We start from the raw sequence: 15190 nt of genomic DNA, 5'->3' as shown, positions 1-15190 counted from the left end.
TCAAGTCTCTTGATATTCATAATAACAATAATAGCTTTTGGAGACATGACACGATTCTGAACTGAAGGCCAGTTAATTGCAGAGAGACTTTTCCTTCCCATTAATCAAAGTCAGTGCAGAACCAATAGAAGAAACGCACTGAAGTGAAACCTGCTCTACCTATATGCTTATATGGCACCAGGAGCAGAGAGGCCTGACTTTGAGACCCACCATTGCTGTGCTGTCTTACTGCAAAGCACACGCAGCAACTTAGGTGGCGAAGTTTCTGATTTGGCTTCACTGATCCCTTAATGGCCTAAACATACAATCCCAATTTATTTTAATATGTGAAACTGCATTTCACAGGCGCTGATGATGGGTGCGAGTCTATTTCTGTGGCAGTTGGGAGCAACATTCCCGCTGGCTTCAGCAGGTCCCGGTTTTTCACCCTGTGCTTAAAATGTTCTTTAAGACATTTGTTTCTGTGACAGGGCTTGTCTTCTAAAAAAAATCTTAGTACAATACTCACAGTGGGTCCCCAGTGCAACATTTCTAGCAAGGGCCATTTAACCTGGAATTTATAGTTAAATTATGAGGAACATAGCAGTAATCACCCCGCATTCAGAAAACTTCCATAAAACTAGATGATTTGTCCATTTGCGGTTAAGTGAAACCTGCAATGTCCTGAACTGCACTTGCTATTATGTCTGAGGTTTGGTAGACATAAGGCATAGTACAAAGCAGATACTGTACTTGGTGAATTAAAAGCAGATACTGCACTTAGTGAATTCTAGCTCTGTGTAGGCGGTATCAAAGGTGGAAGAAGAGCAGGCTCAGTCAGCTTCACCCTAAAGGATGGTTCGGTGAAGAACAAATTCAGACGCCTCCCAGGTGTGGCCAAATTAATATCAGCAGAGTTTTGGGGTTTTTTAATGTGACAAGGGAATCAATCTCTTGTGATCTGTATCCGGGCTGGGTCAGTGCCAGGAAAACAGTGAGTGAATGAAAGAGATGAGCACTGTCTGAAGGAGGGCTGTTGGCTAAGGAAGAGCTGGACAGACAAGATACTGAGCGCGAGTGATGCCAACACGAAGCAAGGAGTGACTGGATGGAAGCTAATGAACTGGAGAGTCTGAACTTGAGCGCTTTTCTATTACAGCTGCACAGTCTGAAGATTCAGTAGACAAAGTATTAAAATGCTGCTGTAAATGACACAAATTCCTGCCCTCCTCCTAAGGTTGAGATATTTCTTCTTTCTCTTCTTCCAGAGAGCTCTTAAAACTTTCTTGATGTAGGTTACTCAAGAGACTTTCAGAGGGCAACAGCCTCATTTAGATGAGCTGCTTTCCACATGTCCAGATTTCCTGGACCCTGGAGCTAATTTTAAGTTGCCAACCCTATCAACGGCCATGGGAGAGAGGACGCTTCGCTCTGCCCCTCCCAGCAGTAACACACCTGTACGCTGGAGTCCTGGACCAGGCAGAGCTGCTCCTGTATCTTCTGGAGCTCCTCCTGCTGCCACCGGATGTTGGCCTGCAGGATCCGGGTGCGCTGCTCTAGCTGGTCCTTGATGGTCTGGAACATGCTGAACTGTGCTGAGAACTAAAAAAAACGGGGGGAGGAAATCAGTCATTATAATACAAACAGGCCTAAATAGACATTGTTCTGTGAGAATTATTTTCTTTTTGATTGTGAAGCACAGCCAAAGGAATAAAAGACATGTCTGTAATAGGCTAACATCTAGGCAGAGATAAATCTTGTCTGTTTTCAATTTTACGCCTGTGTATTAAATTGCCTCCGTTACAGTGATCTGCTTACAACTGACCCTGTTCTGTTAGGGAATTTGAAGGACTGTTTTTGAGAGTATGCTACTTCAAAATATCAAGAGCATCTTAACTGGATGGCAGATGAGTGCATTATTTTTATTAGCGTGTAGTTTGGAGCTCTTAGTGTGGCGTAACTCTATATCCCGGGCGTGGTTTAATAATGCCTTCCTTTTTCTGCACAGAAACTGCAGTGCTTCAATGGTTTATTCTGCTGATGACTTACTATAGTATCATGCAACAGCTGACCACAATAAACATTTTCTAGATTTCTACAGCTGCGTAGTCATCAACCTACAAGAAATATGCATTAAGTTATATTTTATACACGACATAGAATGAATAGCTCGGCTCAGTGGGAGAAAGGCTATTCTAAATAATAATATAGAATGGAGATCACTACTCAAGGGTCAAGAAGAAAGCACAACCTCCAGTAGCAGCAATACTTGGCACAAACTAGAATCATTCAATAAGCACAGAGGGGACTAACACAACAATAAATTCCTGGTTTTATCTGGTATTTTCGGGTATGATTCAAAGTCCACAAAAGTTAGTGGAATAATTGCTTTGCAGGAGTTCATGTTCCAGAAGTAAAAAAAACAGTCTTTGGGAAAAAAACCACTTCAAAAAGTCTGTAAGCTTTTCTGTAATCGAGGCATCCAAGACCTCTCTGAAAACATGTGATGCTGTGAGTGTCCAGGCAAAAGAAAAACAATTTTGCTGGGACTTGAAAACGTTGCTCTGTTCCTGTGGTTGTCCCAGTGGCTCTGTGCTAGTGGGTGAGCTGATGCATGCTGCTGGAGCCTTCCCGCTCCATGGAGGTCCACTTGCTTACACCATTTCTGGTTTTTTAATAGGAAAGCAAAAATGGTAACAAAAAGGTAATTAAGGAGAGCTCTGGTGCTAGCAACACTGTACAGTTAAATGAAATTTCTGGCTATGTAGAGAAATCTAAATGTGGCAGGTCAGATTTGTATCAGCTAACTGCTTTGCCTTAAACCAGCTAAATACGTGAAATACCTTCACATTCCCTCTAGCAAAGCTAAATCTCCAAGTAAATGGCCTTTAGGTGAGAAAGGGCTACAACTTCAGAGGGTTTGTTTCTATTTACCAGGTGGAGGGCGGCTTTCCCACACAATCTGGGAGGTCATCGCTCAAAGACTGGTGGCAAGGTGGAGAGCAGTTTCATGCCCAGCCCTGCCTGGGGGAAGGAGGACTGCTGAGGTGGCCCGTGAGATTGCTGCCGGCAGAGACCCTCAGAGCCCACGCTGGTGGCAGAGGAGGCATCCGCAACTGCTTGCGGCTTGTACCGCCTGACCAAGGAGGTAATGCGAGGGCTTGCCCTCCTGTGCCATGACCCACGGCGCTTTTGCCTTCAAACACCAGCACTGTCACCTGCGACCAGGTCCTCCCCCAGAGCGGGAAAATGGTGTCAAAGCTCCTGAAGGGAAGTTTGCGTTCCTTCTAATTGGTGCTAAAGCGGAGAAGTAAAAGCAGGGTCCTACTCCATGTATAAAGTATTAACCCAAGGAATGGATAAGTGGAAACCTCTGATGTTTGGGAACAAGGACAAGTGACTCAAAGGGGCATCTGGTGCTGCTTGTTCCAGTCTGAATGTGCACCTGAAGCATCTCAGGTACCCTGATTTTAGGAGTGGAATGACACTATGCAGCAACGGCTTGCTTAGATGAGATGCAGCTAATTCCTGCTTTAACCTAGGTCCGTACAGAAGGATTTTTTAAGAAGCCAAGTCTCGTAACCTAATTATCTCTGTATGAGCTCTGTTAGTGACAACTACTCTTGAGTCTTTAAAAGTATCCTTATCAGAAAGGAACTAAAAAATACTTTAGCCAAAAGCTTCATTTCAACTGCCTGGTTTGCTGATGGCAGGCTTTCCACTAACGTGCGAACTCCTTGAAGATGCTTTGGAAAAGGAACCTGATTTTCTTCAATTAATAAATGGAAAGAAATTTTAAAATCATTTTATACTTCAATAAGAAACAAAATCCATTTCTAGGCCTTAGGTTTGAGTTCTAATTCGCTTTGCAAAATTGCATGGAATAATATATTGCTGTTGATTTTACATTATTATTCCTTATTTTTTTCCAGCACCTTCTTATATTTAGCATATTCATCTTGTATTGTATTTTTGTTCTCTTTTTCATGTGCTTTTTGTATTAATACACTGAACAACAATGATTAGGTGGTCTACTAGAGTGAGAGTTATGGAAGAAGACAAGGAACTTTCTCATTTGCAAGAGAAAGTTACCCTTTCCCACTCTCATTACCCTTTCCCACTCTAACCCCCATATTGTCAATAACTCTAGCCATGAGCCCTGTGATTACAGGGCTTCTATTGTTTTTGTAAAATGAGACACTAACAACAATTGACCTGCACCAGAGAGTATTTATCTCAAGATCATTGACCACTCCACTAATTAGGGGAGAAATCTGTAATTGTATAATAAATTAAAAGAGCTTAACTCAAAATGTTCCACAGAAAACACTGCACAGCTTTAATGCCGCCATTGGCATCAGATGAAGTTGCTATCTGTCTCTCTCAGGTATTTACAGACTTCTGTAGGAACTTCAGAAAAGTGCATGTTACACACAGAAAAGTGCCAGCTTCCCACATACAGTCAAACATGGAAGACTAAACCTGTGAGTTATCTGCAATTGCACCAGTCTAATCAAGGTTTGTTATGCGGGCAAAAAAAACCCACACAGCAGTGATTTTAGTCTAGTTTCTAAAAGAAAAAAAAAATAAAAGTGATGCTTTTGGGATCATGTCAGCAGATGTTCTGGTAGGGACAGGCTTGATGTACCAGCACTGATGGTCCAGACGGGCTGCACATCCCAGGGAGAGGGACCAGCACTCTGGGCTGTGACCCCTCCCCACCAGCATGGACATCTGAAACAGACCAGCTGGACTGTGCCTGAAGAGAGGCGTTTGTTCCCAGCGGGTGCCACTGCAGGGTGCGAGGGTTACTCCCTCCCTCTAGGTGCTGGGGTGCTGCAGCCAGGGGACCTACAGCTGCTGCGTCTTGTCGGGATGGTCCCCCTTTTCAGATGTGGTGAACAAAAAGGTGGTTGACTCAAATACATTCTGTTCCTCAGGTTTCATTAAATTGGTAGCTGGGTAAAGAAAAAAGGCCCTATTTATTTTTTAGCTTGGTTTCCTTTGTGCCTTTCATTTCTGCCTGCCTTCCAATGTCCCATCATACTAGCTGATGCTAGAGTCATGCAACAGAGTTGTGAGAGTCTCAAAAATACCAGGTTGCTATAATTTCATGAAAGCTATAGCTGAGCAAAGGAGAGAGGGACCTGCTCATTGCCCTCCTACAGGGAAGGCTGGGTCCATGCGCCAGCCTTGCAAGGCGCAGCCCCTGGGAAACCAGGTTTCATTAGTTTTGCAGCTCACTGAACTTGTTCGTTCTTTCTGTCTTTTGAATAACACCTGCGCAATCCCAAACGGATTATTAGTTCTAATTATTATTCAGTCATCAACATCCGCTGTGTTGTAGGGGATTTTAATTTATTACAATGAGGAAGGTAAACAAACAAATATTCTAATAGGGAGCACTTGGTTTAAAGTAAACCATTTACATTCAGGCGATATCTGGTACTGTGCTGTCTGTTCATTCAGACAAGCAAGGCAGAAGCTAAAATCGCATTTTGGCGGAGACAAAACCATCTCAGCCTTTGCTCGAAATAAAACTAATCAAAGTTCAAGCAGATGGTGCCTGAGGCGGGAGCTAGCTGCTTGCTGCAGATGCGGTCGCGGCCGCTCAAAATGTCCTTCCCTGGCAGCTGCCGTCCTGTAGCCGAATGTTAGCCGCAAGGACACCCATCAGAGCACCAGGGAGCTGCATGGCCACACTCGGCGGACAGCCTTTCAGCTCCTGCCATCGGTCACCTTCAGCCGAGGAAAGGCAGCGGGGAGCAACCTGTGCAGCTCCTCCTCGTCGGCTGGCAGCAGGGTGCCTGACCATGCTATTTCTAAAAGCCATGAGCTTGTTTGTGTTCTGCTGCTAAACGTTAAACTAGGAAACTGAGGAAATGTTTGTGGTGGGAAGCATGCGTACCTGGGTTTCGTCCCTCACTCGCTTAGCGCTGCAGGCACCTTGTCTTTTAAATAATGGATTGTCTTGCTTTCGGCTGACGTGTTTATTATTTTAAGGTGGGAAGTAGAGAACAGCTTCAAAATTTTCATAATAGTTTATGAAAATCACCCATATCTCTGAAGATTTGCTACTTTTCCCAGGGGTACCTCTATGGGGTGTGAGCCTCAGCAGCCTGAGCTGCAACATCCTGGTGCTATTTCCCTGCTCCACATCAAGGGAAGCTCCATCTTGAGCTTTGCCAGGAGCATTGCTGTGACTTTGCTGCCAGTCGAGAAGAGGGCTGCCAGAGGGCTGCATGTGTAGACAGACTCGAGTCAGCCCTCTTCCTTTCACTGAGATTTAGCCAGTCCAAAGAGGCTGAACCAGTGGCCGTGCAGAGAAGAACTGGAGCTGGCATGCCAGTAAGAGTGTTTTACTGGGAAGGGCCAAGGCAGCAAGGCCCTCGGTAAATGACTGGAAAGAATCTCTGCACAAAGAGATTTAATGGAGAAGAAAGGAAGGTAGAAAAAAGTCAAACAAAACATGTGCGGGTTTATAATGAGTAAACTAATTGATGTTTGGAAATGCATTAATGAACAACGGAGAGAAATATCTGTAAAAGAAAATGAATGCTCAGAGCAGATAATTGATATGCTGTTTCTTTGCTGCGTGCTGGTGTGGAGTCGTGAAAAGAATATTAAACATAGAAGATAAATGAGAACTTGTTATTTTAAAGCAGGGTTCATCAGGGCTTTATATGTTTCACATGCTACATGAAGAAACCTTGGGATATTATGAGGGAGTACAGGGTACCAATAGCAGAGGCAGCCTAGGTCCTGTCATTTCTAAAACTGGAGGATGATGGGGTGTATCATCACAACATGACCACAGGAGAGAAACAATGTGGGAACATGGCACGCAAATTTACTCCTTCAAAATCCACTGCAGATGAAACACTGAGGTGGTTTTTTGGGCCATCACCCACTTTTGAGATATAGGTTAATAGATTTCACTGGAGGAATTTGTGTCCAGCAGCATCTTCACCTCTACAGGCACACTCACAAAATGGGTTTTGTTGAACTTGCATGTACTTTACTGCTGGTTGGTTCTACATCAGCACAGCCAAATGGATGCTTTTAGGAGGACCGGGTGTCTTTGTTATTTTTTTTTGTTTTAATTCTCATAGTGACCTCGATTTTGATGGGACCTGATTCTGTAGAAGCAAAGCTGAAAACTCTTTTCCATCTGTTTTTTGTCCTCCTGTGAAATAGGTGTGTGTGTGCACCTGAACCTACATGCACACGGGCTTCTGCTCTGAATGCCTGTATGCAGATATATGTTTAGACACACAAGTGTACAATTCAGATTACTTTCCCACAATATTTTAAGCATTTGAGAGCTGGTGGATTTGGGCATTTTAGCTACTAAAGAGGTAACCTAAAAGCCCCGAAAGAAGAAAATATCAGGAGATAGGCAAGTGACCTGTTCCACTTCCAAATTCCCAACTAACCTGTGCCAGAGGTGCAGGCTGATTTTGTAGAGTTGCTTGAGGCAGCAACTGCTGTGGGAGAAGCTCACATGAAGGCTGAGAAGGCAAAGAAACCTGGGTTAAAACAAAACAAAACAGAACAGAACTTTATTTATAAGTTTGCATCCTTTAAATTTTAGGTTTCTTCTAATGCCATGGCTTCTGTTTAAGTTGTTTTTAATTGTCAAGCTGCGTATGTGGTACATGCTTTATACCGACTGCCTGTTTTGATGACTCTTTGTGAAGTTACCTGAAGAGCAGTAGGTTGACTGAGTCTATGCATGGATAAATCCTGCTGCGCGCTCGGTGTTCTTGGCAAGGGAGTGTTAGGCTCTGCAATCAGCTTTGTTGGCGTAGCTGCAAGAAAAGCACCAGTAAGTTCTCACACACTGGAAATCATCCCCATTTGAAGGGGGAATTACAACGAGACCTGGCTAGAAATGATTACGGCCTGGCTAAATTCCAGCAGGAGTCAAGGCTGTTCTTGTTGACTTCAATGGCAGTAAAATTAAACTGATAAGGAGGGCCTGGGCAAAGATAAAAGTAAATGAGACAGATTATGATTCTGTGCTCCAGTGAACGGAGCAAAAGGACCCAAGAGCTGTTCTAAACCGGCTGGAACTCCCTTCATATGGACCAAATAACAATAAATTTAGGTTAGCTCATTGGCTTTTCTTCCAGACCAGGGAGCAGAAGGAGTCTATAAGGTGTGCCCAGGTCTTGGCTGGAACATCCTGAATCTTGTGTCCAGAAAAGGATCACCCACAGACTGTTATTACTCATGTAAGTCAAGGCGGGCCTTGTATTGCTTATACACTGATGCCTTCAAATCTGAAGAGAGAAGGCCTCATTTTCATAACAGATCAAAACAGCAGGCCTCACGGCTAGTCCCGCTACCCATTTTCCAGTGTATGGATGGCTGCAGTAGGACCTTCCCTCTTGTATGTTACCATTTCAGGTTATGCACTTCATTGTCGGTGACAAACTTGTATCATTGATACCTCATAAATAACCATTAGATATTAGTAGGCTAATATATAGGCACACATTCTGTAACTTGGCTAAATTAATAATAATGCAGTAACTCAGGAATGCCACTCACATGCTGGGTCCGACTTGGGTGTGTGGGAAGATTTTGGTGAGCTTCTGGATGATACTGAGGGTGTCCGACTAGCGCTGAGGATTGAGGCACCAATATCAAGTGCATTAAAGTGCTGTTCAGGATCCAAGCCGGTGCCACTGTCCTAAAACAAACAAACAAAAAAGGGAATAGCTATTGCATCTGTCAGGATAAAAATATTTTGAAATGCATCTAGTAATGGTTGCACACCCAGTTCTTTGGCTGGCCTAAACTGACTTGAGCAGAACTAGTCCCAGAGAGGTCAGCAGAAGACCTGGGCAGAGGCGTCAATGTCCCCTCCAAATAGCATCTAACTAATGTGTTTTACAAAGAACTGTCACTGAGCTGGAAATAAATAGCAAGCTACTGCCATAGTCATCCTGTGCCTTCAGATGTTTTTCTGAATCTTTTGCTTTCAGTTGGATGTGACAGCAACTGCAGCCTCTCTGAGATGCTCAGCCGTGTACCAAGGAAGAGCTTTTCTTTCTTCCCTCAGCAGATCACTGAGATGTAGCCAAGAAGGCTGATTGCCAGAACATGTCCAAATGAATCTTTAAACTGTAGTACCTCACCAAGGAAAAGTGGAGATATCTCACGTTGCCCCTGTCCGTGCTCCACTTAATTTGTGGCTCTTACTGATCTCCAGGTTTATCCTTTTGTGAGCTTATCCAATTTACTTTAAAATTATTCATGTGAGCAATGAATTCTGAAGTTGGGGGAATCTACCCAGAAAGAAAATGCTGGAGTCTTCACTGATGTTAACATAGAAGCACATTGTGATTACTACATATATTCATGAAAAAAGCTTTTCTTGTACCTTTAGTGCTGAGGACACAGCCTCTGAGGACACTTCTTCCAAGCCCATCTCCTGTCTCCTCTCCACACGAACATCTGCATAACTGAATGGAAAATATAATCCAATGTATCAACATAGTATTGCTGTATTTCATACTTTAAGCATGTGGATGAACAAATTATTCTAACACTTTACAGGTTAAATGAACAGCTGAAAAATTGCTTAAGTCAAATGCTACTGAATAACATTTGAGAGACCATTTTAATTTTCCGTTTTTGCTCTGTTCCCGTCATCTTGAAGTCAAAAAGTATAGTAAAGAAGTGTATGTATAAAGGTCAGGTTCACACATCTCTTTAAAAGCAACGTAAGGATTAGAGGAAGTGAAGAGTTAAGAGATCTGTCTATTGCCTATTTTTGCACAAAATGGAAAAATGCAACAGTTAATCTGCCCCTAAACTCATGACTGACAAATCAAGCTTAGCATAAAGTAAGGTTTAGTCTGATCATTTTTTTTATAATGAACTTACTTCCCTCGGAGAGCTCAGGCTCCATTTTTGTTACATAAAAGACATCATGTTTCTAAGAGAAAATATTGGCAGTCGTGAGGATGCCCTTATCTTACTGTCCTTTATGTCCCGCCAGTTGATAGGAGTTTGCATACCTTACCACCATGTGTGTGCACACAATGAACTCTGGCTTGGAGTTCCACTGGTGGTAGGTGATATAGTAATGGGTCTGGAGCCAGATCCACTGCTGTCCTTTGGTCAGAAACCGATAGCAGCACGACTTCCCCTTGCCAAACTGCATCACTGTCAGCAGAAAATACACACAGCTTGTAGCACAATTTCCGATGGGAAATGACAAGAAACGTGAAAAGAGTGACAAAAATATGCGTGGCCCCATCGATTCCCGAGAGAGACAGGAGTCTAAGCGCCTTTTGAGTGAGTGGTCCTGTCAGTTGTGTGACAGAGCAAATATCATAAACATCAGCAGGTATCTTCTTCTGTCACTTGAACTGTACATTCCTACACAGTACAATTAACCTTAACTTCGGACACTAATGCATTAATGTCTTCTACAACTTAAACATAGATCTTACCCTGGTTTCTGTGCTGATCACATACTGCTTAATTAGGCATCTGGGATTAATTTCTAAGAATGATCATCTGAAGTTCTATAGCAGAAAAGTACAGGATAAAAATGCTTGAAAAGACAAGTATTCTCTGCAGAGTGAAGCAACATTGTGCAAAGACAAAACCTATTTGAAACTGAAAGAAAATTCCCAGACTGACAAGAATTCAAAGTGCAATAAACTGGGGTGTATTAAAGGTTTTAAAGATTCACCAACAAAGTTAATGTCTGCTTTTTTCCCCCCATGATTTCAAGGGGTTCCCAAATATGCCCAAATTTAGCCTTTCTATATTTTAGTGTCAACAGACAAAAACTAATGTTGATGGCACATTTTCAGGGAACCCAGGGGTGGTAAGCTGAGGTGTTCCAGCCAGTTCTGTAAGCAAATATTTGAAAAGCATCGCCTCATTTTCTTTACTTAGTGAAAGGGTTTTTCAATTAAATCTTTATAGACTATATTTAAATAATCACAGGTAATCCCAAATACACAGTGAACAACACTAGGGTAAATAATCCACCAGAATTTTACAAAATAGGATCTCCTCTGAGATTGCTTGAACTGTTCCTGTATATTCTTTACTAGTAGAGCAGGTGTCTAATCTGGTGTATTTTATCCATTCAGTGAGTCTCGCTGACTGCTTCTGGGGATACAGAAGGTAAAATTGTATTTTTCAGAGCTTGATAAGGCTGGCCCAGACGCTGATCTGCTGCGGTGCCCCCAATCTGCCATAACTCTTCTAAGACATTCAGGTGTGAAGCAAGGGTCAAACCTCACATTCGACGTTTAAGCCAATTTTAACTGAAACTACATTTCACTGAAAAGAGATGTGCCAGTGACTCCACAGGAACCTGGGCTATGCGATACTTACAGTGTTCATGGCACCTTGCTAGCAGCTCTAGGTCATCTATATGGTAATAGTCGTAGCCAGAAGTACCCAGCACTTCAAAAGGCAAGTATCCTATAATCGGCGGTGCTCTGTGGTTAGGCACAATATGAGTGAATTGATAAACCATGAAAGAAACAGCAGTTCTGCATGTTGACATGGATACATAAAAATCCCAGATCTGCTCTCGCTCATGGGTCTCCCGTTGTCCACTCCAGGGGACCGGATCCTGACTTTCCCCCGCCTTGTTCCTGGGACAGCACCTTCCCCCCAGGACAAGGCCATGACAACCCCATCTTTCCAGGGAAAATGTGGTTGTGGAAAGCAATTCAGCTTCTCAGGGACCTTCACATGAGAACCTGCTGTGAGGGAGCCATTCCCTGGCTGTTCCTTGGTCAGGGGCTCTGCTGTGGCTCCCGCAGTCCCTGCACGGGGAAAAACACGTGGCGAAGTGATAGGAAGTGATTGTCTTCCGGGACTAAGGGGGTAGAAGGGGAGATCATCTGTGCTGCTTCCCTCTGGGTGTCTGCAGAGCTCATCTGTGGCGTGCTGAGGCAGTTGCTTTGTACCTTTGCCAGCACGGTTGCCTCAGGCCAGCGCAGACTTTCCCGCCGTAACTCAGTGGGAATTGCACACAGAATCAATGGCTGGCTTTGGAAAGAATGATTTCTGCAGCTGTATAATAACTAGATGATTTTGCGAAGTGACAGACTTTGGTCCACTGATATTTTTAAAGCAAACAAGTACAAGGTAGTCATGAATTCGGCCTGAGAAACAGAGTAGGTTTGTTTTAAAACACTGATAAATATAAATGCAGGGTAAAATAGTAAATATAATCTTTTGTAGGAATTTCAGTGCTTGCCCTCCTGTTTAGTTGTGAATTGTAATGCTATTGTTGAAATGTTACAATTTTTAAAAACGCTATGTTTGGCGAAGAGGAGGCTGAGGGGAGACCTTATCGCTCTCTACAACTACCCGAAAGGAGGTTGTAGTGAGGTGGGTGTTGGTCTCTTCTCCCAGGTTACTAGTGATAGGATGAGGGGAAATGACCTTTAGTTACGTCAGGGGAGGTTTAGGTTGGATATTAGGAAAAATGTCTTTACTGAAAGAGTGGTCAGGCATTGGAACAGGCTGCCCAGAGAGGTGGTGGAGTCACCGTCCCTGGAGGTATTCAAAAAAACATGTAGACATGGCACTTTAGGACATGGTTTAGGAGGTGTGGGGGTGTTGGGTTGATGGTTGGACTTGATGATCTTAGAGGTCTTTTCCAGCCTTACTGATTCTATGATTCTTTGATTCTATGATTCTATGATTTGAGAGAATTGCACTTACGAAAATAGCAATAGACAAGCACCAAACACAACCAGGAGTGCTTTTCTTGACACCAACCTGTGATCCAGGAATAAAAATTTCCACTCCAGACTGTGTCTTGATGTGAATTCCTCTAGAGGTTCTTCCACGATGCACATCTCCTGTATGGTGAAGAAAACCAACTTAGTAACAGATGCAGCTTCACCCCTCTGCTTCATCTAGCTTTTGTTAGCTATACATACACGGTGCATAGGAGGAGAAAAGAGAGACCTGGGTTTGTTCAGCCTGGACAAGAGAAGACTGAGGGGGGATCTTATCAATACTTATAAATATCTGAAGGGCGGGTGTCAAGACGATGGGACTGGACTCTTTTCAGTGGTGCCCAGCGACAGGCCAAGGGGCAATGGGCACAAGTTGGAACACAGGAAGTTCCACCTCAATATGGGACAAAACTTCTTCCCTGTGAGGGTGCCAGTGCAGTGGCACAGGCTGCCCAGGGAGGTTGTGGAGTCTCCTTCCCTGGAGACATCCAAACCCTGACTGGACGCGTTCCTGTGGCCCCTGCTCTGGGTGTGCCTGCTCAAGCAGGGGGGTTGGACAAGATGGTCTCCAGAGGTCCCTTCCAACCCCTGCCGTTCTGTGGTTCTGTGGTTCTGTGATACATGCTCTGGCAATTCCAGAGAACAATCTATTGTATTTATCAATGCCAACATTTTTGCAGAAGGTGGGGAGGAGAACTTGTGATGTGCACGGACTTGAGCCATGACTGTTCCTCAGGGTGCCAAAGTTTTTATGGCTTTGAAGCAGTGCCCAGCATGTGAGAGCTGTGTTCCCCATGGCCCTGAGGAACAATGCCCTCTCCCAACATCCAGCCCGTGCTTGGTCTCACCTGGGTTTGCCACGTCCTTCCCTGCTCTCTTTGTGTTACTTAAGATACCCACTGCCCTTGCCTGGCCCTTTTGGACATCTGGCCTCTGAGCCCACTTTGATAAAGAGGGACACTCTCCCTCCCACGTAATAGCTCAGGGCACTGTGCGCTGTGGAGGGGGAAATGCCTTCTCAGGCAGGCAGCCTGCATGGGGCCCATCAGGCAGGTGAAAGGTGGAAGTTTTGCCTTGTGCTTCACTCTCACAGGGGTACCCTTGGCACCCCAGGGCCAGGTGGGAAGAAGCTGACCCTTAAGACTCACAGCAGCCCTTGGCGCTCATGAGAATGATGATTAATAAGTGACTTACAAGAGTCAGGGTACAGGGATGTCTGTGAGGCAGGACATCCTTGGCCCAGAGGGATGGGGATCAGGATGTAGTTGGTGGTGATTAGTTGTTGGGTGGAGGTGGGAAGGGGAGGAAGGATGGCACCATGGTGCACAGCTCCCAGCCCGCTCGCAGCTCCCCTCTGCCAACCTCTCTGACCCAATGGTGGCTTGCGGCGGCAACTCCAGCTCCACGAGCTGTCAGATTGGAGACCCCTGGATGGGACATGCCAGCAGCAGCACTCAGGATTTGGTGGCATCCAGGGTTACCATGTCTCCCATGTGTCTCCTGCAGGAGGGTCTCCATTGTCACTGGTACGGACAGCCTGACTGTTGGCCCCCAATGCTGCTGTCCCCCTGCTCCCTGGTACCACGTCCCCCTGGGCAAGCAATGCCCTCTCATTGTCTCCTCTGCCACTTCTCCCTCTGCTGTCACTTCTCAGGGAGAGAAGTCTTTCAGGCCACCGATGTTTTAAATCCTCTTGGGACCAAAGGAAAACCTGGGGTGCACTACCTTCAAGCATTTCTTTGATACAGATCAATACTCACAAAGTTGATTAAAGTTGCTGACTGTACAGTAGCAAAAGGCTTCACACATACCTTAAATCTCTCTCCCCTCCTCCAGTTTACACCAAGATCCATGCTGATGCCAAGAACATACCCCTAAATTCGAGGTTCAACATGCAAACATTGCTGTGTGCAACAAAAATGCTGATTCTGCCTTGTTTAACCAGTCAGATAAATATTTTTGCCTACATTTTAGAGGCGGAAGTCGAGACTGGGGGTTAAATGAGTCACCCAGGTGAACTAAAGAGATGGGTGCTCAGGGTTTCCTGGCAGCTAACACCTTCTCCCTGCTCGCACTAGGCAGCTCATTGCCATGTGCAACCAATATAATTTCCCTGTTTATTTTGAGATGTTAGCTACCCAAAGACAAGGGAATTTGCTTTCAGGGCTCCCAGAAAACCTTAACTCCAGCCTCCGCTGCTAATATGATTACTGTGGTTAAGATTTATGGTAAGCATCCTCATTTACTTACCCAGAAGGGACTCCACTTGCCTGCTGGGGCTGTGAATCAGTCAAGAGTGCCCTGCAGGTCCCTGAGCAGTGATGGATCCAGGCCAAGGGAGCAATGGTTTCATACCGGCTAGGTCTCAATTAGATTTTTTTATCTCTTAACCTCTGAGGACAAGACACTTGATGCAGCAGCTCACATTTGTTAATTAGGAAACCACTGTGCCAGGCACAAGGTTGGGTGGTCTA

General features: G+C 44.5%; 1 protein-coding gene across 4 annotated transcripts in view; it reads right to left on the bottom strand.

The window, feature by feature from the left end:
- NPAS2 (neuronal PAS domain protein 2) overlaps positions 1-15190 on the bottom strand; it is a 109696-nt gene that overhangs the window by 11246 nt on the left and 83260 nt on the right. For 3 of the 4 annotated variants that reach the window (XM_064439023.1, XM_064439014.1, XM_064439039.1), the window contains 8 exons: positions 12754-12836; positions 11350-11456; positions 10011-10158; positions 9371-9452; positions 8536-8677; positions 7684-7790; positions 7416-7508; positions 1435-1581 (listed from right to left, as the gene is read on the bottom strand). In XM_064439023.1, the coding sequence (XP_064295093.1) occupies positions 1435-1581; positions 7416-7508; positions 7684-7790; positions 8536-8677; positions 9371-9452; positions 10011-10158; positions 11350-11456; positions 12754-12836 (909 nt within the window). The remainder of the gene's footprint in view (positions 1-1434; positions 1582-7415; positions 7509-7683; positions 7791-8535; positions 8678-9370; positions 9453-10010; positions 10159-11349; positions 11457-12753; positions 12837-15190) is intronic. The other variant, XM_064439029.1, reaches the window with a different exon arrangement.

The sequence above is a fragment of the Phalacrocorax carbo genome, chromosome 1 (genome assembly GCF_963921805.1).
Source record: "Phalacrocorax carbo chromosome 1, bPhaCar2.1, whole genome shotgun sequence".
Lineage (NCBI taxonomy): Eukaryota > Metazoa > Chordata > Aves > Suliformes > Phalacrocoracidae > Phalacrocorax > Phalacrocorax carbo.
This window is presented reverse-complemented; position numbering and strand designations above follow the sequence as displayed.